The 27,013-nt window shown below is 38.1% G+C and overlaps 3 protein-coding genes across 15 annotated transcripts in view; 1 reads left to right on the plus strand and 2 right to left on the minus strand.

Annotated features, from left to right (window-relative positions):
• Positions 1 to 6,831: 6,831 nt before the first annotated feature.
• LOC148716684 (uncharacterized) lies at positions 6,832 to 11,232 on the minus strand. Of its 8 annotated transcripts, XR_015995167.1 has the most exons (9): positions 10,840 to 11,232; positions 10,581 to 10,661; positions 9,608 to 9,976; positions 9,234 to 9,344; positions 8,699 to 8,937; positions 8,105 to 8,283; positions 7,662 to 7,759; positions 7,065 to 7,156; positions 6,834 to 6,974 (listed from the first exon to the last, which is right to left on the minus strand). XR_015995167.1 is itself a non-coding variant. In XM_088744549.1 (8 exons), exons 3-7 carry the CDS (start codon positions 9,759 to 9,761, stop codon positions 7,663 to 7,665), a joined length of 780 nt encoding a protein of 259 aa, XP_088600675.1. In that variant the 5' UTR covers positions 9,762 to 9,973; positions 10,581 to 10,661; positions 10,840 to 11,232; the 3' UTR covers positions 6,832 to 7,156; position 7,662. The 8 variants fall into 8 exon arrangements, 7 of the variants coding, with proteins under 7 accessions (XP_088600675.1, XP_088600673.1, XP_088600679.1 ...); XM_088744549.1 differs by having other exon boundaries at positions 6,832 to 7,156; positions 9,608 to 9,973; XM_088744547.1 differs by having other exon boundaries at positions 6,832 to 7,156.
• A 26-nt stretch (positions 11,233 to 11,258) lies between these two features.
• On the plus strand, positions 11,259 to 17,045 carry LOC148716685 (uncharacterized). Its single transcript, XM_088744554.1, has 3 exons — positions 11,259 to 11,395; positions 11,549 to 11,637; positions 15,330 to 17,045. The coding sequence occupies exons 1-3, from the start codon at positions 11,330 to 11,332 to the stop codon at positions 15,553 to 15,555; spliced, it is 381 nt and encodes a 126-aa protein (XP_088600680.1). The 5' UTR covers positions 11,259 to 11,329; the 3' UTR covers positions 15,556 to 17,045.
• LOC111334195 (uncharacterized) overlaps positions 15,833 to 27,013 on the minus strand; it is a 43,286-nt gene continuing 32,105 nt past the window's right edge. For all 6 annotated transcript variants that reach the window (XM_088744543.1, XM_088744544.1, XM_088744545.1 and 3 more), the window contains 11 exons: positions 26,569 to 26,874; positions 25,566 to 25,868; positions 24,654 to 24,956; positions 23,601 to 23,912; positions 22,817 to 23,280; positions 22,506 to 22,600; positions 21,448 to 21,604; positions 20,376 to 20,445; positions 19,259 to 19,530; positions 18,770 to 18,941; positions 15,833 to 18,323 (listed from right to left, as the gene is read on the minus strand). In XM_088744543.1, coding sequence (XP_088600669.1) covers positions 17,980 to 18,323; positions 18,770 to 18,941; positions 19,259 to 19,530; positions 20,376 to 20,445; positions 21,448 to 21,604; positions 22,506 to 22,600; positions 22,817 to 23,280; positions 23,601 to 23,912; positions 24,654 to 24,956; positions 25,566 to 25,868; positions 26,569 to 26,874 — 2,798 coding nt within the window. In that variant the 3' untranslated portion in view covers positions 15,833 to 17,979. The remainder of the gene's footprint in view (positions 18,324 to 18,769; positions 18,942 to 19,258; positions 19,531 to 20,375; positions 20,446 to 21,447; positions 21,605 to 22,505; positions 22,601 to 22,816; positions 23,281 to 23,600; positions 23,913 to 24,653; positions 24,957 to 25,565; positions 25,869 to 26,568; positions 26,875 to 27,013) is intronic.

Consider the following 27,013-nt stretch of genomic DNA (forward strand, 5'->3'; position numbering starts at 1 on the left):
GTGAAGTAGTGATTACTTGTGCACATCTCCGGGAATAGGGATTCCAACTCGCACACAAACCAAAAAGCCCTTTTTATAGCGTTTTTGGTCATTCATCAAGCCTCGATACACAGCATTTGGTTTGTATCCGATGGAAAACAATTAACGCTGAAGCTAATTCCCAGAAAAGCCCGTTTATTAACAGTCTCTTTTCTACCATAGATATTTTGCCAGCATTTGACCTAGATATACTGCCTTTGAACTGCACAAGAGAAAATACGAGACGCAGTTATTAGCGCATAGGTTGTAAATAATTGCTATCATTTGACGGGGATCTGTTAGGTTTGGGATGCATAATCAAAAATGCAACATATAAACAACGCCCATTTTCAGCAAGATTTGCACTAATATTTGTCAACGGAAATTATCCGTTCCAAGAGGGGAATGGTTTTCCGAGTGCGACGCTCGGAGAAAACGACTCCAGGAGGAAGAAATGGTGTCCAAGGACAAATATTTAACAATTATTCCACGAGCGCGCGTTGGATATGAGATGATAGATAGCCAACGAGGCGCGAGTGGAATAACTGTTTTATTAAAAAAAAAAAACGCGCCCAAGACAGACAAATCTTCTCGACTTTATTTTGTAAGAAGAAACCCGATATTACTATGTACAGATATTAGATTATGGTATATTGACTCATATACCATAATAGCTAAGCCAATATAAAATCTTGAATTCCATTATCCAATGATCCAGTTTTTAATAATAATGGATATGCTTTTTTGCCAAATTGAGGCTATTTTGTTTTTATCCTAGACAATTTTCTTACACAAGACCGCTCATGTTGACAGACCTTTACTTCAACCTCTCAAACGTCAAAGTTATACTTTCGGTGTTCAAAATATTGTTATTCAGTCTTCAAAAAATTTTACCTCTCTTCAATGTTAATTAAGAGAGCCCAAATTGCGAAGGGTTTCCAGATCACGGCTGTGAAGTCAGTCTATTTTGGCATGTCTGGGTTCCAATCAGTCTGGGTCTAAAATGCAAAGTTAAGCAAAATGCTCTAGGCTCCGAGTAAGGTTAATTATAGCCAACTTGCCAGGTTAGGAAGTTATAGCAGTTCCCATGAGAGCACCCCTTTTCATGTCCGTCATCTTGGATTTTTTTGTATTGGCCTGACCAGTCATGGTTAAGCCACGAAATTTTTCTCACTTATAGAAGAGAGTCTAATATGTTGTTGCTGTAAGTATCAAGTTATTTCATAGCATTTCCAGAGAGTTACGATGTGCGTAAAAAGCTCAAAAAAGGAGAAAGACTTCCAGGAGAGGAGGGGAAATTGACAACGAGGTTATTGCACATTTTTGACGTGGCATTTTAATAAGCAACAACATATTATATACCATTAGAAAGCTCTTTAATAGAGCAACAATTTGGTATATTTTAATAATTTGGATATATCAACAAAGTTGAAATGGTAAATTGGCCACCGTAATGATTACAAAAGCTGACGTTTCGAGCGTTAGCCCTTCGTCGGAGCGAATAGAGGAATTGTGGGTTGTGTGTGCTTTTAAAGGCAGAAAATGGAGCTACGTTATTGGTGGGTGCATGGCAACGAGAAAAACATGAATAAATTAGTGGAATGAAAAGCGTTCATTGATCCCTGTGGGATTGAGACTGCCGGTTTGAAAGATGAGCTTTTGTTCAAGATTTTTACGGCTTTCCGTGCCACCTAAGTGCAAGGAAAGACCGCAGATTGCCATATGTTGCTTAGAATGATTAGGTAAATTAAAATGTCTAGCGACTGGTTTAGATGTGTCCTTGTCATTCCTTTCCACGTCTCGAAGGTGTTCTCGGAATCGGTCACCTAGTCTTCTGCCCGTTTCGCCGATGTATATCTTTTTGCAATAAGTGCAAGTTATGCAATAGATTACATTAGCGGAGGTGCACGTGAAGTGATCGGTGATCTTAATGGATCGTTTAGGTCCCGATATTTTATCAGTGTTGTGAATGAAAGGACACGTTTTGCATCGCGCACGAGCGCATTTAAAAGTGCCTGGTTGCTCATTAGTCTGAAAAGAACTTCTGACCAAAAAATTGCCTAAGTTTTTGTCGCGTTTGAATGAAATGAGCGGAGGCTGCGAAAAGATAGTGCTTGTCTCTGGATCGTTTTGAAGTAATTTGAAGTTTTTAAGAATGATGGATTTAACTGAGTGGTTGTGAGAGTGAAACGTGAGAGTGAATGGAATGCGGTCGGAATCTTCCTTATGCGACGTTTGTAGTGCTGAATGTCGATCGAAAAAGTTAAAAAAATTCATTTCTTTTTTTTGCCATATTCGTAAATTACTTATCATGCTAATTACTTTGGCGTAGGTTTAATGAAAAAATGATAAAAGCTGAATTTTTTATGAATTTTTTAATTAAAAAAAAATCCAATATGGCGGACGTAAACAGGGGTCCACTCGTTTGAACAACTGTAACTCTTAAACCCTGCACGGCGTAGGCATGAAATTTGGCACACTAGTATATAAAAAAAGAAACATTTGCAAGCTGTAGATATTATTAGATTTCAATGACACAAAACAGAACTACGATGGTAAGAAGTAGCGCAATGGTTTAAAAATGGATCACTTGCTATGACTGTGACTATAACTTTGTAACCAGTAATGGTTAAACCATGAAATTTTGCTCACTTATAGAAGAGAGTCTAATATATTGTTGCTGTAAGTATCGAGTGATTTTAGGATGAATACTCTTCGCGGAATTCGCGTTGAGAGCGATAAAAAAATGTCTTCTTCATATATAAAAATTGTCCAAAATTCTGTTAAAATTAGGCAGTGAAGATACGGGCCCGTAATTGTTTGGTTCAGTTTCATATCCTTAAATATGGGCGATTTTTCACATCTAATTTTGGCTATATATGTTCCAAGTGATATATACAAATTAAAGATTTCTGCTACGACACGACGTAGAACGTCACTTGCACACTTTAATATCCGAGTAGGGAAGGAGTAGAGGCTGTGTCACTTATTGTTGGGTAATATTTCCAGTCCAATTTCAACCGGAGTGATAGGTTGAAAAAATTAGTACGAGACGCGTGATTTACATTTTCCTAAGAAATCAGTTAAACATTTTGGAGTTGGAGGTAACTGATGAGCTAATTTTTGTCCAACCGTTGCGAAATGCTCATTGAGTATATTAGGCAATATTAGGCTAAAAAATTGTAATATGCAGACCTCTTCTCCCAACCGAATTCTAACAGAGAAATCGAAAACGGTTCTTTATCATCGACCTATCAACAGATCTGCAAGAGTCTTTAGAAATTTTGTCAGTTCACGTTGTAACTTAACCGCTTACAAAGGAAAACGCCAGCTTCCCTTTGGTATAATAACGGCTACACGATGAAAAGAAATGAGAGTTTACGGGGTAGATTTTTACAAAAACTAGGCTTTCCAGCATGTAGTGCCTCGGGTCACGGGCCCCTTTCTCGAAGGCCCCGAACAGTTTTCTCGTTCGGGAAAGCTGTGGCAAAATCCTAAACCTTATTATTACAAGGCTGTTTTATTCACATATTGTTAATATGAACAGAACTTGTCTTGATAAGAGGAGTTTCAGGCGTATTCCCCAGATTGCCTTAAAAACGGCTTTGCGGAACCAAAAATTATCCAGGGCCTCAGTGATCAGTATCAGGGTTCCAAAGAAAATAAAAACCTCAACATTTCGATGGTATATTACAAGGGATAACCACGAGAAACGTTCGTCGGAGACAATATCAGGCTTTGAAACACGAGTTCAATAACGGTTGAAATCTGTTGTAAAGTGCGACCAACACTTCAAGTGGCTCTCACTGTTCTTGTCAACCCCAAAGGGTTTGTCCATCTTGTTACAACAAAATAAAAGGAACGTTTTTGAAGTGGAATAGACGATTTTAATAATGCTGATATTAAAGTGAACGTGAAATTTACAGTCTACTTGGAAATTGTAGTGAGCCGGGAGGCAGATGCACTGAACAAAATATTGCAAATGTTGCTTGTTTTCCTCCTCGCTGCACCATGTCACCGTTACAGTTAGAAACATTAAAGAAAATGGGAATCAATAAAAGCATTCCGAGACAAAACTAAAAAAAAAAATAGAATTATGGTTAATAAATACAACATATACTTTATTTTCAATATTCAAGACCGATGATCAACCCAGGGAATAGATCGCCCTCAAAACAAAAGTAGGGGAGAAAACTTTCCTCAGTATTTGATACAAAATGCCAATAATTGTTGCCGCAACCCTCTCTGCATTGTTTATTATTAATAATTATATTATAATACTTAAAATGTATATAATGCGACTTTCAAACACGCTGAAATAAATAAAAATTCAATACAAGTTCCATACAGCGTACTAGGCTTGTAAATGGAGATATGATCAAGTCTGACTTCTCCTGGCCTAAAAATAAATAAACGATAGATTGCAGTAAGTATCATCATTTAAATCGAGCACTTTCTGGCACGCAACTACAAATCGCTCTAAACGACTTTGATAACCAAGTAATATTTCGGCACCAAGGTCACCATGACGATGACTGTCCACCAAGGCAATAGATTGACCAGCTAGTGGTAAGAAAAGAACGGTCTTTTCGTTGGCTATAAGTATAGCTGCATTTCCGTGGAAGCCATCACACAGTGCTGATAACTGGTGCACTGGAGTTGTGGGAGCATGGTCATCACAAACTCGTCTAGCCAAGGGCGAATGCACGGACACACTCACACATTGTTCTGCGACAGTGGCTGCCTCTGAGGGTGAAAAAAAATGCTGAGGTAGGCTGTGTCGACAGCGGTCATAAAGGCGGTTTCCCACCCTGATTGATGCACAGAGTAACATAACCCACAGAGGAGATAGTTCAAGCGTAGGTTGGAGATCGAGCCGCTCATGCCACACTCCATGAGCAAAGATCAAAGCTATTACACTACAAGCCGAACTGCCGTTTCTGCCGTCGAGCGTTGACTGGCTAATTTCGACAGGAAATTTCCATGAAAATGTATCGCAATGGGGAATTCCTTCACCAAGTACCACAACGTTAATTCCCGCACCTGGTACGTTTTTGTAACTAAAGGTGATTTCATCTTCAGAACAATCGCCAGTGCTGTCGTACGTGCCGTCGTCAACGTCATCATCATTTTCTGCACCCTCTTCCAAAGGCAGATATTCCTCGTAGTCACTACCACTTAGTGCAGCTTTGACCTTGGTAGCTGCAGAACAAATCTGACTCTTGCAAAAGGCAATTCCCTTTTAGGTACAACTCAACTTTCCTTCAGGAACCACCACACTCATTGAACTACTTCTGTACTTCATCTCCTAGACACACGAAAAGAAAGAGGGTGTCGCAGAGAGAAATATTGATGCTACGTTACTTTTACATAGTGTGTCTGAATGTTGGTATGGTATGCCATGGACGCAGAGTAGTGTAAAGCAAAGTGTAAGCACATTATTGTAAAAGAGTGCACAATGTATTGCAAAAGAGTACGAAATGTACTGCAATTGTGAAGCAAAGGATAGTGTGAAAACTAAATAAATAAATAAGTACGTACGTAGATAAATAAATAAATAAGTATATAAGTAAACACAAAGATAAAGGTAATTGCATTTTCTTCCATCTCGGGTTGCAAAGATGCTTCGTTGTTGTCGCGTGGTACGTTTGAACTGCTTTTAGGAACTTGACAGGGAAAAAGAACAAGAACGCTTTATCAAGATTATTTTCTATTAACAGCAAACTGTTAATGTTAAGAACAGGAAAGACTAATGGTTATGACATGCTCACGTGCCAACTTATCCTGTAACTCCACAACAATCCTTTCAAGCCGAGGAATAGTAACATCCATGTAGAACGCTACAATGTTTGCCATCTCATTTTTTACGAGAGTAATTTCTTCATCCCATCTCGTGATCACTTCATGTTTTTCAACGATGACTTTCTTGATTCTCATTGGTGTACCTATATGGACGAATGAAAACTGACTTGAATTACAAAAACACAATGCATTCTCAATAACTGGTACCAGTTGTTGGAATGAGATACCACGCAATCTAAGAGAGCTACTCAAAAAGTCTTTCAAAGCTAGAATTAAAAATGAATAACCAAGAATGCTGGACAAAGAAAATTCCTTTCTTATTAAATACGAGATTATTCAAGAACAGGAAACTTTAAGTAATTAAAATCAGTGTCTTCTCTCATTATTCTCCTCTCATTACTCTCCTCTCATTACTCTCCCCTCATTTTGTTTTAGCAATCTTAATATGCAGAAACTATTATAATATTACACGTAACTAAATCTTAATTGTTATTAATGTTATTTAATTGATCTAGTTTTATGCATAAGCAATCAATGGCCCGCCTAGATTAGCATTTACTATTTGCAAAATAACGTTTTAAAAGCAAAGAAAATAAGCGGCTTGTTGTTGTTGCTGTTGTTGTTGTTGTTGTTCTTGATTTTAATGTCCTGCGTGCTCAGGTTAGACAGAAGTAGGAAAAAATGCAACACCTCGGAAGAGACCTGATCTATTAGAAGTTGTGAACAGTTTACTGGTACAATTTTCTTGAGAGGGGCAGTGCTGGAGCATAGTGTCTTTCTTAAGACACCAACACAATGACCGTAGCTACTAAGCTACCCCCTATCACAAGTGTGTCATGTTGTATAAAATTAGTAAGTTGTACAATGTACAAGAAAATACTTTATCAATGATAGAATGAAAATATACTTAGAACAAAAATGACAGCTACAAGCTGAAATACTCAACAAAAGAGACAAGTTGAATTGAGTAATAAGATTCACAAAGTTTACCTGTTGTGTTTCCCCATGGGAAATTCCCCTTCATAACTTCAGAGACAGTAGCTTGCAAAGCTTCATTGCCTTCGTTCTCTTGATTGTACTTATCTATTAGGGAAGACTGCTTATTCTTGTTTGAAGAAATCTTTTGATGAGGTGTGCACGCTGTTTGAACGAGTCTAAATAAGATAAAGCGTGAGTAGAAATGGTAACATAATTTTGTCTGTTTAATAGCTATTTAGCAATAGTAATATTGCATAAATACTGACTTGTGTGTATCGTCTTGACAGACTCTGTGCCATGCCATTGATTTTTCTTTGATTCCAAGCAATAGCATGCTCAGTAATGAGCTCCTCACGATCTAAAAGATATGAATAACTTACCTTTCAGTTGAATGTCTATAACTTCAATTAACTAAAATGAAGTAACTGACTAATTAAGGTCTAGTTACAAGTCTGAATTTGATTGATTCCAATTTGTCAGTCCTCATTGTTTTGTAATTGCCTTAAGTTGAATGCCAATGGACCTCCATTGTTCATACTGTACCCCTGGATAGGAAAAAATCTACAAAATGTTTTACACCATGTTCACTGCCCACTGTGCCAAACCATGCCGGCAGTCTGCGATCTCAAGTCCTGTCTCATCTAGTTCGGCTGTCTTCCTACCCTTATTAGAAGCAGCCCACCAATGTGATACCTCCCACATATATTGTCTTGTTCCTAGTTGCAGCATTTAATAACTATTAATACTGTAACAGAAAAGTCAAAATTTCATGCAATCCTACCAATATAGAAACTTGTCACAGCTTGCTAAGAGGCTATAAACTTAGTATAAAATGATCAGAATAAAACTGCATATATACACACCTTAGATTTGGACTGCTTTGCATACTTTGTTCATGTGACTATCAACATCCCCCTTGTTGGCAATAAAAAGATCTTCATAATATGATTGCCTCCTTTGTCTGTAGAAGAAAACAATTATAACTGGCTAAAATGTATCATTTTTTTCATGATATAACTGCATATTATTAAAGACAATGGATGATAACAGTTACTATTGTGCCTAACCTAATGATTAAACCTCAACTTTATATATCTTTGCAATATAAATAAACTCAACAAAACACACCAAATTAAAATATAAGTAATGCAATAACCAACAGCCACTTGTATTCAGGCCACTAATAAAAGTAAAATTTACAAATTTGCTCCCTTCATTCTATTGTACAAGTTTTATGAGCATTGATAAAATGTTGGGTGTTTTTGACATTGTTCTGTGTAGACCTTTCCTCTAGAATAAAACCTACCCTCCAGATGAACTGTAACGATACAGTTTCATATTTCTATCAACATGGCAGGAGTGCTGAAAGATGGAACATGTAGGGCAAATAATCCAGTTGTGACCTTGCAGATGACCCAATTCAAACTGGCAGAATTTCCACCCTTTAAAAGATCTACTAAATGTGCTGTGATTGATGGTTGGTGCCTAAAAAAAAATAGAAATATCAATTTAGGTAGGTCAGTAATAGTAAATACTAGATAAAGTACAGCAGACAGCACAAAAGTAAGATTTCCACCATATTATGTACACAAAAATCTCAAAAAAACAAAAACAAACAAGGTATAAAACCTGAAAATTATATTGAAATGTTCTAGCACCAAACTTAAAAGTATGTGAAAAATCTATAGACAATCAGATTATTATGTCAGAGCCAAGAGCAAGTCTTGTAACCCCATACATTTGCTACATTGTCTCTAAAATATTACAATTCAAAGATAGGTGTTAAGCAAGAATGTGTCAGAATACAATTTTGACCATTCAATAGACTACTGTACAAAAAATTATGCAGAAACATAAGTGGAAAATTAAATAAAATTAATTCAACTAAAGAAAAGCATACCCTTCCTTTCATAACTGATACATCCTCAAGTCCATGAATAGAGGAGCTTTCTGATGTCCCAGGCATTCTTTTTTGGATTGAATCCCATAACCTGAATAATTGTTGGTCAAACACATAACTGGTGTCACTGGGACTCCCACACCAAAACCCTGCTTCTACAACATCAATCAGAGACCAGGATAGAATGATACTGTTGCAATTGGAACACTGGATTATGACTTTGTTCAAATCATATCGTCCTGAAAAAGAAATTATTCACTTCATGAATAATGATAACATTAAAGTGCAGTAAAATGGCTTCAACTAGGAATTCCCATAACTATAGGTAATAAATTAAGGTGAAATTAATTAAAATTTTAATAAAATGAGTCTCTTCTTATGATGCATTACAATCTAATTGATTACCAAAAAAGGACATATCAAAAAGTAATTTGAGATAAAGAGCAAGCCATATTACTTTTATTAATTTACTTAATAATTAGATACAGGAAATAAGTAAAAATCCAGGACAGTTTAAGCAAACAGACACTATTACCTTTTTCATTAACGCTTATTAAGAAACCACAAGATGGAACTTGTTGTATGACTCCAGCCTCTTTGCAACTTGAACATTGATCTGGTATATTAGGGACTGGAAAAGACTTATCTAAGGAAAAGAGAGAAGCACAGCTACATTAAAAATGTTGTTTTGCATTGTGATATAACATAGTCATCATCATCATAAATTTCTCTAAGAAACCACTTATGACTTTAAAGCTAATTAATACCTGTTGAATGAGTCTCCATCCACCTTTACTTGCTTATGCTAAGTTCAATTTGAATATGCTGGTTTAAAAAAAAATGTATAATTAAGCATATGAAGTGAAAATAATAATTTAAAAAAATGGACACTGTATATTGTGAGATTACCTATTATTTGGTGATAACCTTTTCCATCAACTCCAACAGTTGGTGGAATAGCATGAAAGTACCCATTTACATATGTATCTCTGTCATGAAAAGGCAAAGACTTGTGAACCTTTTCACCGCATGAATGGCACATAAACTGTCTTGGGCACGCCATAAATCGTATACAGACTTTGCCTTCCAAACAAATGCTGTAAATGTCTGGAGAGGGGAAGCCCTCACAGCTAAGGACTGCCTCTATTAGCTACTTCCTGATGTTGTCCCAACTAGAGGTCAAATTAGACATCCGTGTTTCCCAAGTTTTGGAAGATGCAATTTGAAATGTGGAAAGAACCTCTTCACATTTCACAAGTGCAGCTTAGAGGTCATCTTCTATGAAACAAAAATAATATTTAGTCACAATGTGCATCAATAGATACTGGCACATTCCAACTCTTCTATTCATGACCATAATTTTTTAAAATAATTTAGCACCCCTTCTTTTAAATGCCAGTTAGTCTGTGATTTCACCAACTTTCTTTCTAACAAAGATTGAGACCTGGCAACATGGAAAATGAAATGTACAACCCTATAAAAAATAAACTCTCTTTCTTTACACTCCCCACTTACTTCATTAAATCAAGTTGTCCCAAGAATGCCTTATTAAATAAGCTTAAGGTGATTCCTCACATTTTGTGCAACCCTTACTGCGGATAGTTGATAGCATCATTTGCGCATGCTCGTGCACGTACACATTGAAAATATAGTAGATTTGCCTTGATATTGAGATCTATAGATGGATAAAAGGCTACAGCTCACTAATGAGCACAGGGACCCCAATTTTTTCCAGCCATTATTAGCAATTTATCATTACCTTTGCATGAGAAACGATTGATTTCATTAAAGTGATTGATCTACATTAAAGTGGGATGTTGTGAAAAACAGTTGTATTGCAGGTGTTTGGATAAAAGAACATTCTTTCCCCAAAAAAACTTACGCTTGACAATTGATGGTGGTGACATCTCATGACATGTAGGTTATACATCATCATCTCCCAAATCTAAACTCGGATCGCAATCTATAAGGTTTGAGTGAATTAAAACTTGCATGAGCTTTGTTAAGACAACATGGCCAGCAGCTTGTTTGGAACATTGGATTAATCATTCTAGTAAATTTAAGGCGTTTTGACAATTAACTGTATTCGTTAATTTTAGGGGGATATCGCGTTGAAAAAGATAAAAATATTGTAAATTCACCTTCTTCTGTTGCACTGCAGAGCGACGTATTCGTCACCTTTTTTTCGCGAGGCCGATACTTGTGCTTGTATTTCCTCAAACCAGTGGTGTAGTCCCTATCAAATTCCAAATCACTCCGACCTTTTTTCCCTCTTCCGTGATATTTCTTTTTCTCCAAGCAAACTTGTTACCTCGTGTAGCTGAGCATCGAGATCATCTTTGTTCTTGGACGCCTTCTTCGCCGCCATTTTTTACTTTGTGACTTCCGCTACCTTAGTATCTCCAGTCTACCGTTGGACTCACGGTCATCTCGATGTTGAATGATTATACTTCATTTTGTCACATTTGAGAAGTTATGATAATCCTTCATTCGGGGACGAGATCGTGTTGAGTTGGCGGCGATAGTGTTCACGGGCGGAGCTTGGACAGCGCCAAGCCGAGAACACGTCATGTAAGAGCGTTGGAGGTGTCATTACTTAGCAGCCGTTCCCAAAACAAAGCAGTTGAAAACATGGCCGATGATCAAGACAGTTTAAGGCAGTTTGTTGCCGATGAATGTAAAGCTCAAGCCACAGAAGTAAGTGCATAAAATATGATCTCATGTCAGACTTAAGAGCACAAAAAGGGTGATTTTTTTCTAATCGATGAGAAGCTTACAAATAACCCATATACTGTTGTATCGTCTTTCCTATTGAATTCTTTGTGGTATTTTTCTCTTTATTTCTCTCAGCGATCTGATGCTGAAAACCCTGAGAATGTTACTTTAGATGCCGAGAGAATGAATAACTTTTATCAGCGTGCCTTGAGGGAAAGTGAGCGGTGAGTTGTTTGACAGTTAGGTAAACGATGTGACAGTTGTGGACGAACAGAAGTTAACTTAGTACAGTTTTTTCTCTTTCATTCTCGAGCTATAGTCCAAACTGAGCATGACCTCAGGTTGTTTTCTTTTGTCTGGTTTACTTTAAAACGTACTTAAAAATGAAATTAAGGTTAACAAGATGACTTTTCTTACCAAACAGCATTTGTTGTTTGGTGCCCGCCCCCGAAAGTGTAACGAGCGCTATGACAACGGACAACTACATTTTATCAAGCAGAAACCAAAGAACTAATTTAATGCCAAGATCATCAACCTATATACACAGTTATAATTATTCTATCACATATGTGATAGAAGTATTTGATAATGCACGATCATATGCACGATCATTCGCCACACCTTTCCTCTTACAAAAAAGAAACTAAGTGTCACACAAAAAAGAAATAAAACGCAGAACGTTATTATTATTATTATTATTATTATTATTAAGTTTAATTTTAAGTTTATTAGCTTTCCCAACTAAAATTACATCAATACAAAGTAACGATACGAAAACAGACAATAAACTTACTTACAACAAACATATGAAATACATATATATGAACTACCATTATGAAACGTATTTGTGCACGATCCTTCGCAGTAAAGCACTATTTAAGCAATAGTGAAAATCAGACCTGAAAAAACTTCAGGCCTGTACGGGATTCGAACCATTCAACATTATGATTACGACATTTTATGATTCGAGATTTTAAATTCGACATTTATGTCGAATTAATTTGATGGCCTGCTCCCAGTTGGCTTGTTAGCTCAATTGGTAGAGCGCTGTACTAGTATCGCAGAGGTCAGTGGTTCGAAGCCCGTACAGGCCTGAATTTTTTTCAGGTCTGATTTTCACTATTGCTTAAATAGTGCTTTACTGCGAAGGATCGTGCACATAAACTTACTTACAATGGCAGGGATTCCACAACAGCTAGAGCCAATTACTGTGGACCCAGAGCTAAACTATTAAGAACTAGACAAAGCTACATAGATATACATACATCAGTAACAGCATGTAGTTGTGGTAGCCAGGCTTCTGGTTGTGTTACAATTAGGGCAGACAGATTTCCATGTTTTGGGCATCTCTGGATCATAATATGTAGAGAGTGTGGTAAAATAGTAATCAAGTAGAGCGTTTCGAAATGAAATAAGATCAGAGTAGTGAGAACTGACTAGAAAATTTCTTAAAATGTTCCAGATGCGTGTAGATCTAATTATAAGACTTTTGAAAAGTGAATGTTTTACATTTAGGAATTACAAATTGCTCTGAAGTTGAAAAAGTAGTTGATCTGGTGGGCTGGGCTGAGCGAACTTTAGGTAAAATTGTTGGGTTACAATCCACGAGGCCATTAACTAACTTGAAAAAGAATATCATGTCAACATACTCCTACCATGTGAAGGTGTAGTCTGATCGTCTGGGTGAGTGTAGTCCTGAGAAGGACTGTTGTAGGTGGCAGTGACTGACGTTTCGACAACCTGTGCGGAAGTCATCATCAGAGTCAAGTGAATGATTGTCAACAATCAGACTACACCTTCACATGTTACCCCCGGGTTCAAACCATTTACTGCATACTCCTACCAGTATGTTAAGGGAAATAGTTTCAGTTTAATGAGTCTCTCTTTGTATGACTTATCGCAACAGAAGGGTAGTCCTAAAATAAACTTTGTGGCACGTCTCTGAATTTGTTCAACTTGTCTAATGAGTTTCTTCATTGTGGGGCCCACACCTGGGTAGCATAGCCAAGGTGAGACTGGACAAGATTTTTAGTTATTTCTTTAATGCTCTTTTAATTTAATCTTTTTAACACTCTGCAGACAGGATGATTTTTTTTCTGAAATTAAGTGTCGTAGACCAATCGCACGTGACATTCCATCACAGTTTCAATGGCTTTGAATGTTTAAGGGGGTACAGGGCTCAACAGTAACTTTTCAACTTACTGGTCAAGACTGCAAGTAATATCTTAGATGTTACGACAATTTCAGTTTGTTCACTAGCCAAACTGGCTGGTGAAAATTGAAAACCACTAGCCAAAACTGAATTTCTACAATTCTGTGACTAGCGGGTTATCATCAGTGTTGAGCCCTTGGGGCATTGCAGTTAGGGCCTCTGAGGAATGACAGTATTTGCAACAAATCAAAAAGCACAGCTTTTCCACTGGCACCCATTGCATTGGTAATCACTCTTAATTATGGTTAGATAATGTAGAAGATGATGTGGAGGCCATCTGCCAGTTTTTCCTCACAGCTCAATTGATTCTAAGAGAAATGCACAGGTTTTGCTGCAAAATCATTAGTTCAAAACCTGCTTAAACCTGATCTTTTTTTTTAATGCTTTTTTTACTCTGGACTACTGGTTCTGGAATGCCTCAATTTGGATATTTGAAATTGAGAGACTAAGGGCTGATGTCTTTAAGGGTGCAATTATTATTTTTGTAGATATTTATAAATAATGGTATTAAAGTGGCATGAGGAATTTATCCTCAATCGGCAGTATAATGTCACAATTTGATTGGCCAATTTGCCATATTTGTCAATAAGTTGATCTAGTCTTGTCAGTCTTGTTGATCTTGGTTACCTGCTGAAAGAACTGTTTTATTTGACATTGATATTGTGGTAAAAAAAACAGATCAACATTGGTTTAGCATGGTCTGTAGTATTATTTTCAACAATAATTATGTTTGTATTCTAATCACACTGAAATGATTATAAAATATTTTTTAACTAATCTAAATAATCACAAAAAACAGAGTAGGAGCGGGCATCTCACTTATTGATGCAGCAAGCATAAAGCGTTACAAAAACAGCATTACAGTTTTACAAACTCAGAGAAAATTACAACAGTAAATAAGATAAAAAACTAGGGTTGAAAGAGATGCCTTGAATGGCTCTTGCATAACTTAACAAACCTTAAATAGTGTACTAGACCCTGGAGACACCTTACAAGCACACTTAAAATACTTCTGAATCAGCAGTATTGAATTTATGCAACCTAATATACATACTCTTGTCAAACTAACAAAAAGTCACAAAATATGTGTAATCACAGTGGTCAAAATTTATTGTAAACTCACACAGCTGCGCTTTGTGAATCAATTAACAAATGGTAAACACCACAGCATACACTACTGAGTTATGGATGTATGCGTGAGGTTGCTAAGCATGAAAGAAACGTAAGAGTTGCTCTTGGCTATCGCCTCGAGCAACTCTAGCTTCCTGAGTGCTTAGCAAACCTCCTGCATGCATCCATAACTCAATAGTGTACGCTGTGGTGTTTACCATTTGTTTTGTAACATAACATTGATACATTGTAGCTAAAGAGTTCCCTTTTATTTAACAAATCTTACGCGACCAGAAAAGACAAGCGCGCGTGGAAAAATAGTCTTTGCATTTGCTCACGTCAGAAGCGTACATCCATGGGCAAATGGGGACGCTAAATTGACCAATCAGAGTGCGCGCTTTACTTTGGTTATGTTATAACTATACTTTGACCACTTTGATGACAAATATTGTGGATAAGATTACAGACCACACTAAACCACTGTCAATTTGTTAATTTGATAATTATTATTATAATACTATTCAAGATCTAAAAGTACCATTAACAATTCCTGATAGACCCCAACTAATATTTATTCATTTGTTCTTGGTTTAGAATGAGCAATGAAGTTACAAGATCTCACATACAGAGAAGTGAGTTTCATAAAGAACTAGGAGCAGACATGTTTAAGAGCTGGACTCAAGATCATGCTCAAGAGGTCCTCAGTTCTGAGAGATATGAGCTGTGGAGCAAAGAGGAAGAAAAGGCAGAAGAAGCTCTTAAACAGCTGAAGAACACATCAATCTGTGAAGATGAAAGCAGTGATGATGCATCACATTGACAAATATCTTGCTGTTACAGTAGTACCATATACTAATTATGTCTCTTTACAGTTCTTGGCATAAATTAGGAATTTATGAAATTATTGGTATTTTAAATCATGAAGAGATTGCCTATTATATTTATGGTAAATGTATTTTAGGCTCACAGCTAACAATTTAAACTCTAGCAGCGAGTTTTACCAATTTTTGCTACTACCACACCATGTAGATTCTGATAAAATTGGTTCAATCAATGGGGACATTTTCTCCCTACAAACGGAAAAAAACAATTAATCTTTAATTCATCTTCAACCAAACATAACAGTGTAAAAATAAAATAGTCATTGTGGTACTTAACTGGTTAGGAAATATGCCCTTTTTCATTTAAGGCATAAAATCAACTTGTGCATGTAATCTGCTGTGCAGTTTAAGGGCCTGAAATTACAGTTGATTCTTTTATTTTTTTTTATTAATTCTTTTTTTTTAAGCAAGATTATTGTCAAGATCAATTTCAGCTTCTGCCATATGCAATGAAATGGGTTCAGCCTGTCAGTTTGAAAATTAGTTTCAACGATCACTTGGAAACACTGCTAGATGAATGCACATAAATGTATATGAGATAATAACATACATACATACATAGGTTAATATTATAACAGGAGTCAGCTTAGAACAAAGGGACAAGCAGTGAAAGATATTTGTTTTGTTGTACACTTTCATTCTTTTAATCAGTGGACTTTAACTCTAACTCCCATGATCTGATTCTGAACTCTCCCTTCTAGCTGCTACACATTCCCTCATAAATTGGCTACAAGAATTTGGTGCTTGATCAAGGAAACAACTTCTTCGTGATAAGTTTGAGTATTCTCATTACCTGTTTAGTGGATCATGTATGGATATTTTTGGGAGAAGGTACAGGTTAGTCATTTCTGGGAGGTAAAGGGTTATTAAATTCATTTGATATAGCAATATTGTTTAAAGAATCAGTTCCAAAACATCATTTCCCCTCAAAGAAGAAAAACTATATCAAATGGCACTTCCCCGTTTTACTCCATATTTTCATGTTGAATCTTTAATCTTAAAGATCATTTTAATAATCATTCTGGTTCAATGATGGACAGAAGTTAGGAATTTAGGATTTGCCAGACATTGTTATTTGCCCTTGTGGCATTTTCCTGTTAAACAGAAAAAGACTAAAGCGCAAGTTAGTGTAGCAATGCAAAATGAAGTGAGGAAAAAAAAAACATTAGGGTGCAGTGGAGAGAAGGATGCTGGATTAAACAGTAATTCTTTCTCCTCAGAATTGGCTCCTTCAATCCAAAAGTAGAAGAATACAGTCAGCCCAATGATAAGTTGTGAAATAAAAGATAGACGTTCATTGTTTATCCAAATAACTTAATCAGTGTTTTTTTATTTTGTAAAAATATTGTTCAGCTTTAAGATAACTTAAACTTCTTTTTTTAAATTTATGTTACGAACGTGTATAAAATAAATGATTGCATCAACTGCACCTTAGTGGGTTAAACAGACTTCTGTACTATTTTACCTTAAAATTAATTGTGTTTAAAGATATTTGTCTCTTGCTTGGAATTTGCTGCTGGTGATGCAGTCCAGCCAAATTCCCCCAAAAAGTGTTGTGATGCGCATTTAATCATATCCACATGTTAATTTGTGCACTATAAATATTAAATTATTATTATTATTATTATTAGAATTTTTACTATTTCAAATTTTGATTATCTTCTTTCACCAATTCACATCATGGTATTTACACACTGTACATGGTCAGCTACTCGTAGGGAAACTTTTCAAGCTATATTTACCTAAACAAGAGGAAAGTAATTAAGTCATGTCGCATTTAGAAAGAGCAAGCTGGTATTGCTTTACACTACACCTAGAGAAAATATTTTCAATCAAGAAACTTTACATTGAGTAAGTACTATTCCTTCTTCTTTCATTTACCTTCTTCAGAGAAATAAGGTTTCTTTTTTAGATAAACAGTCTCATTTTAAATCTTGAAGTTAAGCTTTTTTTTTTTTTTTTTTTTTGCCAGAAGTAGTTTTGAGTTGAGGTAATCCAATTGAAAAGATGTTCAGGTTGCTGACCTAACTACACGGGAAACTGTTGATTTCAAATGGTATCAGCCTAACTTTTAGGGGAAATGCAAATATTTTCCCTCTTTTTTTATGGGCTTTAGCCTACTACACAGACGTTATTAGGTTCGTCAGGTCACGCAAGCATTCCTCGCCACTAACAGCAGACATCGGTGGGAAGGAACAACTGCTTGACGTGCGAGCCTAACAACGTCTGCGTTGGTTGGTTGTTTTGCTCAGAGGTTCGTTTGAATTTTACTACAATCCATGCTTGAAATTGGACAAAGACCCGACCCCCTCCCCTTCCGGCCCTTTTTCACCCTCTTCTCGGATGATGACAATAACTTCTCCCTATACGAAGGTTTCGATTTCTTCATCGTCTTGTCTCAGTGACGAGTCATATTTGGTTAGACCATTTCTTTCTGAATTATGATTTAACTCGGGCGTTTTTAGTCCAAAGGCGAAGCTAAATATACTATCCTTCCGAAAAGTTCCTTTGTGGATCAACGCAGTGTAAGCTTGTCTCTTGAGCTTAGCTAGAAGAAGCAGTTCTTTTTTGTGGCGTTGTCTCAAGTGCTGTATACGGCGCGAGCAGTTGATTTTGAATATGGCGACTATTCTGGACAAGTCAGCTTTCATTTCTTCCTTATGTCTAGACAACTCCACTCTTCTCGGAAGAGAATGACCCTCTGCACCTACAAGGAAGTAAATCAGTTTAACTCAGGTAAATTCTTCGAACAGGAAAATGATTCGAAAGAACTTTCAGAAGTAGTCTGTGGCTTTTGCCTTTGGATTTTGAGAGCTGTTAAACGTACGTGGATATCATGGACATGCTAGGAAAAACTAAGAAACTGGAGATGATAAAGTGAACTGCGGGGGAATTGTTTTAAGTAATTCATTGAGCATTCATGAGTGAAAAACAGCGCTAACCCTAAGCATCGCATGATTAGGATTACGTCAGGTAGGACTTCATGTTTTTTTCTAGATGACTACGGGAAGCCCCAATTTTTATTTCAAAGTAAAGTGTGCTATAAGGTGAACATAGAGTTTGTAAACCTTGGCAAAGCCTAATTTAGATTATATTTCAGGTGATAAACTGACATCAAATAATGATCATTTTTTTGATCAATGCTGAACATACCTTTTCTTCTGAACTTTACCCATCCCATCTTCTTGGCAAACTCAAACTTAGCACCTACTAGCAACATCACGCCAAGGATAACACCACAGACGATCAGCGCACGCACGTACGTGGGAAACCGCGGGTCAAACAGACTACTGGAGCGCTCAACAGACATGCTTTTTGGCGTTATCTAAGGAAGAAATGAGCAAATGTGTGGTAAGTGTATATACTCACCAGCTTTGTGGTGGACTGGCATCCCTTTCAGGAGGGAGGGGGGTACCTACACCTATTTACTTCATGCATCTGAGAACAGGACAAGGTCCAGCTCAATACATCTTCTGGCTTCTGGGTAATGACATTCACATTACACTGTTCGGCCGGATCCAGGAGTTTTTGATATTTTTGATATAGGGACGATGGATGGGGGGTGGGGAAGGGGGGGGGGAAGATAGCTCAAAGACACTCGATCTTCGTGAGCTAAAATCGAAAAAATGGAAACCGAAGTACCTCAATCGTTTGCACATTATTCCGCACAATCTTAGATATCTGAGAGCGCTGCTCACTGACGTATTTTTGAAGACACTTCTGTATCTTCTTGCCCTCTCCTCCCAGCACCACACCATATGCAGCCGAGTAATCCAGTAGCTTGCTGATGCGCAGATCCCGGCGATCGAAAAGATGTTTCTTACTTCCCACTGTGTATGCATCGATAAGCATACCTTTGACCTCTCGATTGGTTAAAGCTTCGTAAACTTCTTGCAGATTAGTGTACTCCTTGCCTAAGGAAAGAGGCCCCGTTAATTTGAGATATTTCGAAGAAAACTTGAGATGGACTAGAAATGAACGCCCTAGAGTGTTCCACTTGAGGTCGTCGTGATCGTAAACAAGAACCATGGGTTATGTGAAATAAGAACGACTTTTGTTTTTTTTTTCTTCACAAATTTATCGCTAACAGAATTTCAACAGCTTTATAATGATTACAAAACTTAAACGACTCAAGTGCAAAGTATCAAAGGAAGTAGAGACGGATAGTAATATAGTAATATAGTTTATATCTGACCACTTGCAGCCCAGAGGCTGAATTACGGGTGCAGTGTAAGGTTGAGAACAGACGTCAGCATATCAGGCGCCTCTGGCAGCCGCTTCAGTCTATCGATCTCACCTTCCCACCCATCCCACCCCAGGGGAGGACATCCATCACACAGTAATCTCGTGTGTGGGAAATTAACGTCTCCTACCGCAACCCTGCGGGAGACGGGACCTCCATTTATTCGTCCCTATCCGAGAAGACTAGAATATCTAACCATTTCTTGATGTTATAGAAAGGTAGCAAATTCTTCTCAATTATTTTAAGACCTTGAGTGTTGGTCTGGCCGGGGCCCGAACTCTCGACCTCCCGCACAACAGTCGAGCGCTCTATCCATTGAGCTAACCGGGAGGCGGATAGATAGAAAACGAAAACAATACAAAGTAACACGTTATCTTCTAGCCGGACAAACTTCTTGCCCCCATTTCGGGTTAACTGCTGACGGATCAGTGCCTTTTTTCAGCATAAACGTTACTTCAGATCAATACCCATGCATGTGCTTATCACAAATCTATCCATTGCAGAAAGATCCCTTACCACTGGGGTTCACTCGGGCATTTTTCCTGATAGCAATGCGATACCCGGAAGAATTCTGAATTGCAGCAATCTGCAAACAAAAGATATCTCTTATCGTAGGAGATTTCAAGGTAACTTTTAATTTAACACTAGTTGCTATTTCATATTTCATAAGGGTTGTTTGGCTAGCTGTAAACGTATGGTTTCAATGCCAAACTATCTAAACTGGTCGCGAAGTGTGACAATGTTAACTCCATTCTTGATGAATAAAGGCTGATAGTTTCCAAAGAAACTGTTTGGGGCTACGTCGGTGGGGGTAGCGAAATAATTTGGATATATCAACAAAGTTGAAATGGTAAATTGGCCACCGTAACGATTACAAAAGCTGACGTTTCGAGCGTTAGCCCTTCGTCGGAGCGAATAGAGGAATTGTGGGTTGTGTGTGCTTTTAAAGGCAGAAAATGGAGCTATGTTATTGGTGGGAACATGGCAACGAGAAAAACAAGAATAAATTAGTGGAATGAAAAGCATTCGTTGATCCCTGTGGGATTTAGACTGCCGGTTAGAAAGATGAGCTTTTGTTCAAGATTTTTACGGCTTTCCGTGCTACCTAAGTGTAAGGAAAGACCGCAGATTGCCATATTGTGGTCTTTCCTTACACTTAGGTAAAAATCTTGAACAAAAGCTCATCTGTCAAATCGGCAGTCTAAATCCCACAGGGATCAACGAATGCTTTTCATTCCACTAATTTGTTCTTGTTTTTCTCGTTGCCATGTTCCCACCAATAACGTAGCTCCATTTTCTGCCTTTAAAAGCACACACAACCCACAATTCCTCTATTCGCTCCGACGAAGGGCTAACGCTCGAAACGTCAGCTTTTGTAATCGTTACGGTGGCCAATTTACCATTTCAACTTTGTTGATATATCCAAATTAACTCCATTCTTGTTACCAATCTCTTTCGCTGCTCTTAATTTGGCATACCAATTGCGTTATCTGATGTTTTACATTAAGATTGTTCTGAAAAGGATCAGGGGTGTCAACAGTGATAAAGATTTCAAAAATCTGAGAGGAAGTCATCAATTTAGGCAAACCTTCGTTCCATATAAGTTTACTTCTTTGTCCAAAATTCTTGCGGTCAGCAGTGTTGTCATGGTAGAATTAAAGCAAGTCACCATAATAACGCCTAATACAATCCAAGTTAAACACACCAGGCGACCAAATGGAGTCCTTGGAATCCGATCACCGTACCTACAGGAAAGAATGAGAACAGTTGCGAAATTCGACTTGGACAGATCGACCAAATAGTGTAATGTTTTCAACAAACGGTACAACAACTTGTCCATTCGTTGTATATGTTATGTGCATCTGATCTGTTCACGAGTCGATCAGCCTGATCGTTCAGCGACTCTATTGGTTTGACGTTCCATCCGTCAATCGGTCAGATATTAGGGACCATAAGCAACCAAGACGGCGACGGCGACGGCGACGGCAACGAGGACGTGGAAAAACAAGAGATCTAATTGGCAGAACAATAGCTCAGCGCGTGCATTTTGAAACTTTGTACATTTCTTAGCCGTCCTATGCAAAACAACTGCGTGAAATCGCTAAAATTTGTGTCGTCTGCGAACCGAAACCGCGACGGCAAATTATTTCAATTTCTATTTGGAACTCAACGCTGCTTTTATACGTCATGCTGAAGTTGAGCTGTGGCTTCGTATGAGACGGTAAGCTCATGCAGCCATTTTTAAAATTCTAACTACGAGTAGAAATTCATTTTTTAATCGAAGTCTTCCTTGGCGTTGCCGTCCTGACTGCTGAAGGTCCCTATTCTGTTTGTCGGTCCGTCAGTCTTCCTATCAGTTTTTCTGTCCGCTAGCCAGACAGTCAATCAGTCCGTCACGCACGCGGTTGGTTAGTCAGCACGTCAATCCAACAGGCAATCAGTCCGTCACGAACGCGGGTGGTTAGTCAGCACGTCAATCCAACAGGCAATTAGTCCGTCACGCACGCGGTTGGTTAGTCGGCACGCAATTCAACAGGCAATCAGTCATTCCGGCATTCACTTGCTCACTCGTTCGCCCATTTATTGGTTGGTCCTGTCCTCTGTCGTCTATTCATTAATTAAATTCAGCAGTCATAGTCATCTTACCCAAGAGTTGTCATGGAAGCAAACGCCCACCACATTGCTTCCCAACTTCCTTGTAGAATATTGCGAGGAAAGTGGCGCTCATTGGCTGCAGTTTCCTTTGGAAGTAAAATAGAACACATTTTGTCTGGAGAAGTATGGAAAACGGTTCGTGTTGTTTCTTCTACCAAAAAATTCAAAACAAACTTTTTCATCAGGCTTTGATATATTTTATGCTTTATGCCGTTTCTTCTCCCCCAAAAGGGAGAAGAAATGACAAAGTATAAAGTTGCATTTGTACACAAATGGCACACGATGACGAAGAAATTACTCACCACAAACCACAGGGCCAGACTGGACACCCATAACATGGCAATGGACAGAAACAGTATTGGAAAACAAAAGGCAAGTGACTTGAGCAACAGAGTTGCAGCAGTTCCCTTTTCATCCCCGATGATGATTAGTGCCAAGCCTGGCGACTGGACGAAAGGAACAAAGCCGTAATTGTTGGAAAACCGAGTCTGATCCATAAAGCCATAAACTGGAAAATGAAGCTCGGTGTCTTCCTCAAAGCTGTTCTTGAATTGAACAAGCCCTAATTTCCTAGCAGGACGCCGAGAGGCCGCGTGTTCAAAGTCTATTCCTGAGGTTCCATACTCAGAGCAGTTTCCGCAGCAGGATTTCACAGATTCTTTCAGTATAGGTGTGATGATACCGCTCTTGTTGGAATCTGAGCTGTCAACGTAGGGTGGGTTGATCCACCAATTAGAGTAGATAGTGCTGTAACAGTTGCACGTTTCTGGAAGGAAAAAGGAGAGGAAAAAACTGTTTTTGAGTTGATCACCAGGAATTGAATGGGGATCGGATTTACTTCTAAACAGCTTTGAATTTCCTACGCCTCCTGACAGTATGAAAAAAAATCTGCTTTGCGAAACCCTCGAAATTACATTTTTAGAATGTGATAGATAGTATTTGGCCTGCTTATTAAATACAAGTATAGAAATGATAGTCTAAGAGTGAGTTGTAATGACAGAATTTGCGGAAAGCAAGCCTGAAATGACGTATAGATTGCATAGGCACACAGGCCTGCAGAGGAAGAATAAATCAATTGTGAAATACCTGCTCTAATAGGTTCACTCTTCACCCCGTCTCCCTTGATGGTAAATGCCAGAACCTCGATTTCATATCGAGTGTATGCATCCAAATTTTCCAGATCAGCAAACAAGCTTGAACTTGACACTGTCACTACTTTAGTTTCCAACTCCTCCTCGGGCGTCTCGTCCGCAATGGCTACTGCTCTGTACAGTACTCTGTAACCACGTAGTATACCATGGACGTAAAATGTATCCGGGATTGGTTTCCACTGTACTTGGATTTTTGTGGGACTCGTCTTGTTCATCGCTTGAACATTGACAGGAGATTGACTGGGAACTAGTGCAAGAAAGAAAGGCGTGCAATCATCACTTGAGGTGAGAGACTCGCTTAAGAGACTGGTATATCAAAAGATAATGCCAGAGACTGAAATTTTTTTCAATTAAAAGAAAATAAGACTGAAGAGAGAAGCTTCGAGAGAAACTTCGATTGTAGAAGAAAATTGTTCTGTCAAGCGTTTAAGTATCGCTTTTCGAGCGGTCAGCGAGCCAGGAGCGGTTAGCATGTGTCATTATTCATTATGCTCAATAAACTTCTAATATTTTTTCGAACACTGATCATAAATGGCTTCTTCTAAAGGCAAAGAGTAGCTAGGAAAGCAAAAAGAGAAAGAGTAATTTAGGACAGTTTTTCTCCTGTTTTAAAGATGGTTTCTCGCGGCTCTATTTCTTGGAGCCACGGGTCGGTATCAACTTATTAGGAGACTATCACCTTTTTCCATATTGCAACCTTTTGAAGGGACAGAAATCAAATCAAACTAAGTACATCACCGGAAAACCATTTTGCCAAAAGCTGTTCTTTTTTTTTGTTAGAACAAAAATGTGTGATTTTCGCTCGCCTTGGCGGGCTGAAAATCACATTCACATTAGGAGAAACTGATCACTGATACAGAATATATTAGGGGAACATCGATAAATAGACACTCATATAATATCCGTCCGTTTCACCTGTCTATGAAACCCCCAAGAAAAATGCACCTTAAAAAAGTTATGTGGATCTAAATTTGAGACAAAAACTCACTGTGTTCATCAGTTGAGACTTCAATCTCTTCGCTCACGGCGCCTTCACCAGCAGACGTGAAACCAAGAATCTGTATTTTATATTTGGTGTAAATCCACAGATCTTTCAAATAGACGGAATGTTCTTCAGGAAGAAGTTCTCTCTTCTCATACGTGTCACGTGACTCGTTGAATCGCCAGAAGAGTACTCTAAAGCCCAATAGTATACCATGAACGGAGTTAGGTGGTATGTCACTCCATTCCACGAAGAGACTTGTGTGGCTTGTGTTCCGAGCTTTCAAGGTTATTACAGGTTTGCTGGGAACTTAAATAACAAAAATGTCCTACTTTAGCTTTAGTTTATCTCGGCTGGTCAAGAAGTGAAGTAAAAAGTCTCATGCAAACCAGGCTAGATCGTGTTGTGCGCTAATTGCCAATTTCGCGATCACGCGAAATCCTCGGGACACCCGGTTTATTTACATGGAAATAAAAGGCGAATACAAGCATTGTTATAAACAGTTTTCAGAGAATAGTATCCAAACAATACCTTCAATTACTGTTACTAAAACGACAAAAGAATAAGACGAATGAAGGCTTCCAATGCCTGCACGAGTTCAGTTCAGTAAATTAACGTAGACCTACTTATCGATACTTTAATTTGATCATCATCATGTGGTCTTAGTGTTTCCAACTTTTCACTTGCTGGACAAAAAATTACTGCGCCGATGACCTACTTATTTTTATATAAGTGAACGCACGAGATAAACGTCATTGAGCAGGAAGTTCAAATGATACCTGTTAGCCTTCTATATGTTATGCAAGTGTTTTTTCGTTTAATTTGATCAGACTGATTTCTAAACATAGAAAAGAAAACACGAGGAAGAAAGGTACAACTTTGAAAATTAGCTGAGGCAAAACGAATCACGTAACTTACCATCTTCACTTGTCCGTATCACTAAGGGCTGTGGAGGTAAAGGGCCTTGTCCTTTACTGGTATACCCGGCCACTCCTATGTTGTACCACGTAAATTTCTTCAAGTTCTTGAGGGTAGTTGAAGTCCTTGAACTGTGGACTATCTGATGCGAGACTGCCTCATAAATTCCTTTAGGGAAATATGAAATATTGTAACCTAAGAGAATACCATTCCAGTGTTGTGGAGGGATATGTTTCCACTCAACAAAAAGAGAGGTGGAGCTGCTGTTGAAACCAGTGACGTTGCCAGGGAAGGCATTGGGTCCTGCAGAAATAAACATAGATATCAGAAAGTCTGCTGAAAGATTTTCAAATTCTATGATTTGCAGTTACTGTCTTTGGGTGCTTGTCTCTCTGCTGGAAATATAGACTGAGCAAAACTGCACAGAAATCTCTTATGATATTACTGTCCAATAATTGTTGTTGTAGTCAAAAACATTCAAACCCGACATGGTATGAATGAGTTTTACCTACTTGGTTCACAAAGCCATGGTCCCTTTTGGAGAAGGAAACTTGACAAAAAAAAATTTCTGCTGTTTTCCCATCTTTATCTCCGAAGACAACTTACAGACGGAAATTCATCGTGTAAAACTAGGAGCCCTTTATCTGGAACGTTCAACTGCCCTTTGCTTATGTCACGGCGTTTTCACAGACAAGTCTATTTTTAGTTTGAATTCACCGCGAACTGGGATTCCCACGGAAGCCCTTCGACCGATCACGATTAGCGCGTAGTTAATTTATAACTTGACTCGTTATTACAACGAAAGCAAAATGGCAGAGAGATGCGAGGAATCTAGTGACAGTTCCAGTGCAGATTCGTATGAAGATTTTGAAATTACTTCGAGTTCGAGTAGCCTATTTCGCAGGAAAAGATAGTGTAAAAATATACCGTTCTGTGAAAATGACCGTGACATGCCTGGTAAACTTGCTAGGCTGAATGCGGCTTAAAACAGTGATCATCTTACTATCTTCATCTGTGGTCACTGCCATGCATTTGCTCTCAATTCCGCTTCCTTTGCTGGTAAAACCTTCAACAGATACCATATAAACCGTAAACTTGCGTAAATTGGCAATAACCGCTGACGTTGCTGACTGGTTGACAACAGCTTCACTCCATGATCGATTGCTCGAGGCATCTGCTGTTACGTAAGATACTTTATAACCCTGGAGAACACCGTGCACATAGCGACGGGAGATTGGGCTCCATCGGATCACAATGCTTGTGGATGTAAGGTTGTTGCCTGTAACATTTTCTGGAGGCCGGCTGGGTACTGAAAGATAGTGAGCAAGGAACATAAAAAGACTATTGTAGAAAGTTGAAATTATACCAATGAAAACGAGACTTAATTCTCAAGAATTTTGTTCCTAATTTTCCATTTTCTGGGTTGGACCGAGAAAGTTAAAGGCCGC

The sequence above is a fragment of the Stylophora pistillata genome, chromosome 14, assembly GCF_964205215.1.
Source record: "Stylophora pistillata chromosome 14, jaStyPist1.2, whole genome shotgun sequence".
NCBI lineage: Eukaryota > Metazoa > Cnidaria > Anthozoa > Scleractinia > Pocilloporidae > Stylophora > Stylophora pistillata.

What these genes read in the sequence shown, in the direction of transcription:
- LOC148716684 (XM_088744551.1), bottom strand. Translation starts at nt 9,761, where the DNA reads ATGGCGTGCCCAAGACAGTTTATGTGCCATTCATGCGGTGAAAAGGTT. An exon ending in AGGTTATCACCAAATAATAG is followed by an intron (nt 9,345 to 9,607) that starts GTAATCTCACAA and finishes TCTTTTCCTTAG; the next exon opens with ATAAGTCTTTTCCAGTCCCT. An exon ending in CGTTACAGTTCATCTGGAGG is followed by an intron (nt 7,760 to 8,104) that starts GTAGGTTTTATT and finishes TTTCTTCTACAG; the next exon opens with ACAAAGGAGGCAATCATATT.
- LOC148716685 (XM_088744554.1), top strand. Translation starts at nt 11,330, where the DNA reads ATGGCCGATGATCAAGACAGTTTAAGGCAGTTTGTTGCCGATGAATGT. An exon ending in GTAAAGCTCAAGCCACAGAA is followed by an intron (nt 11,396 to 11,548) that starts GTAAGTGCATAA and finishes TATTTCTCTCAG; the next exon opens with CGATCTGATGCTGAAAACCC. An exon ending in GCCTTGAGGGAAAGTGAGCG is followed by an intron (nt 11,638 to 15,329) that starts GTGAGTTGTTTG and finishes TTCTTGGTTTAG; the next exon opens with AATGAGCAATGAAGTTACAA.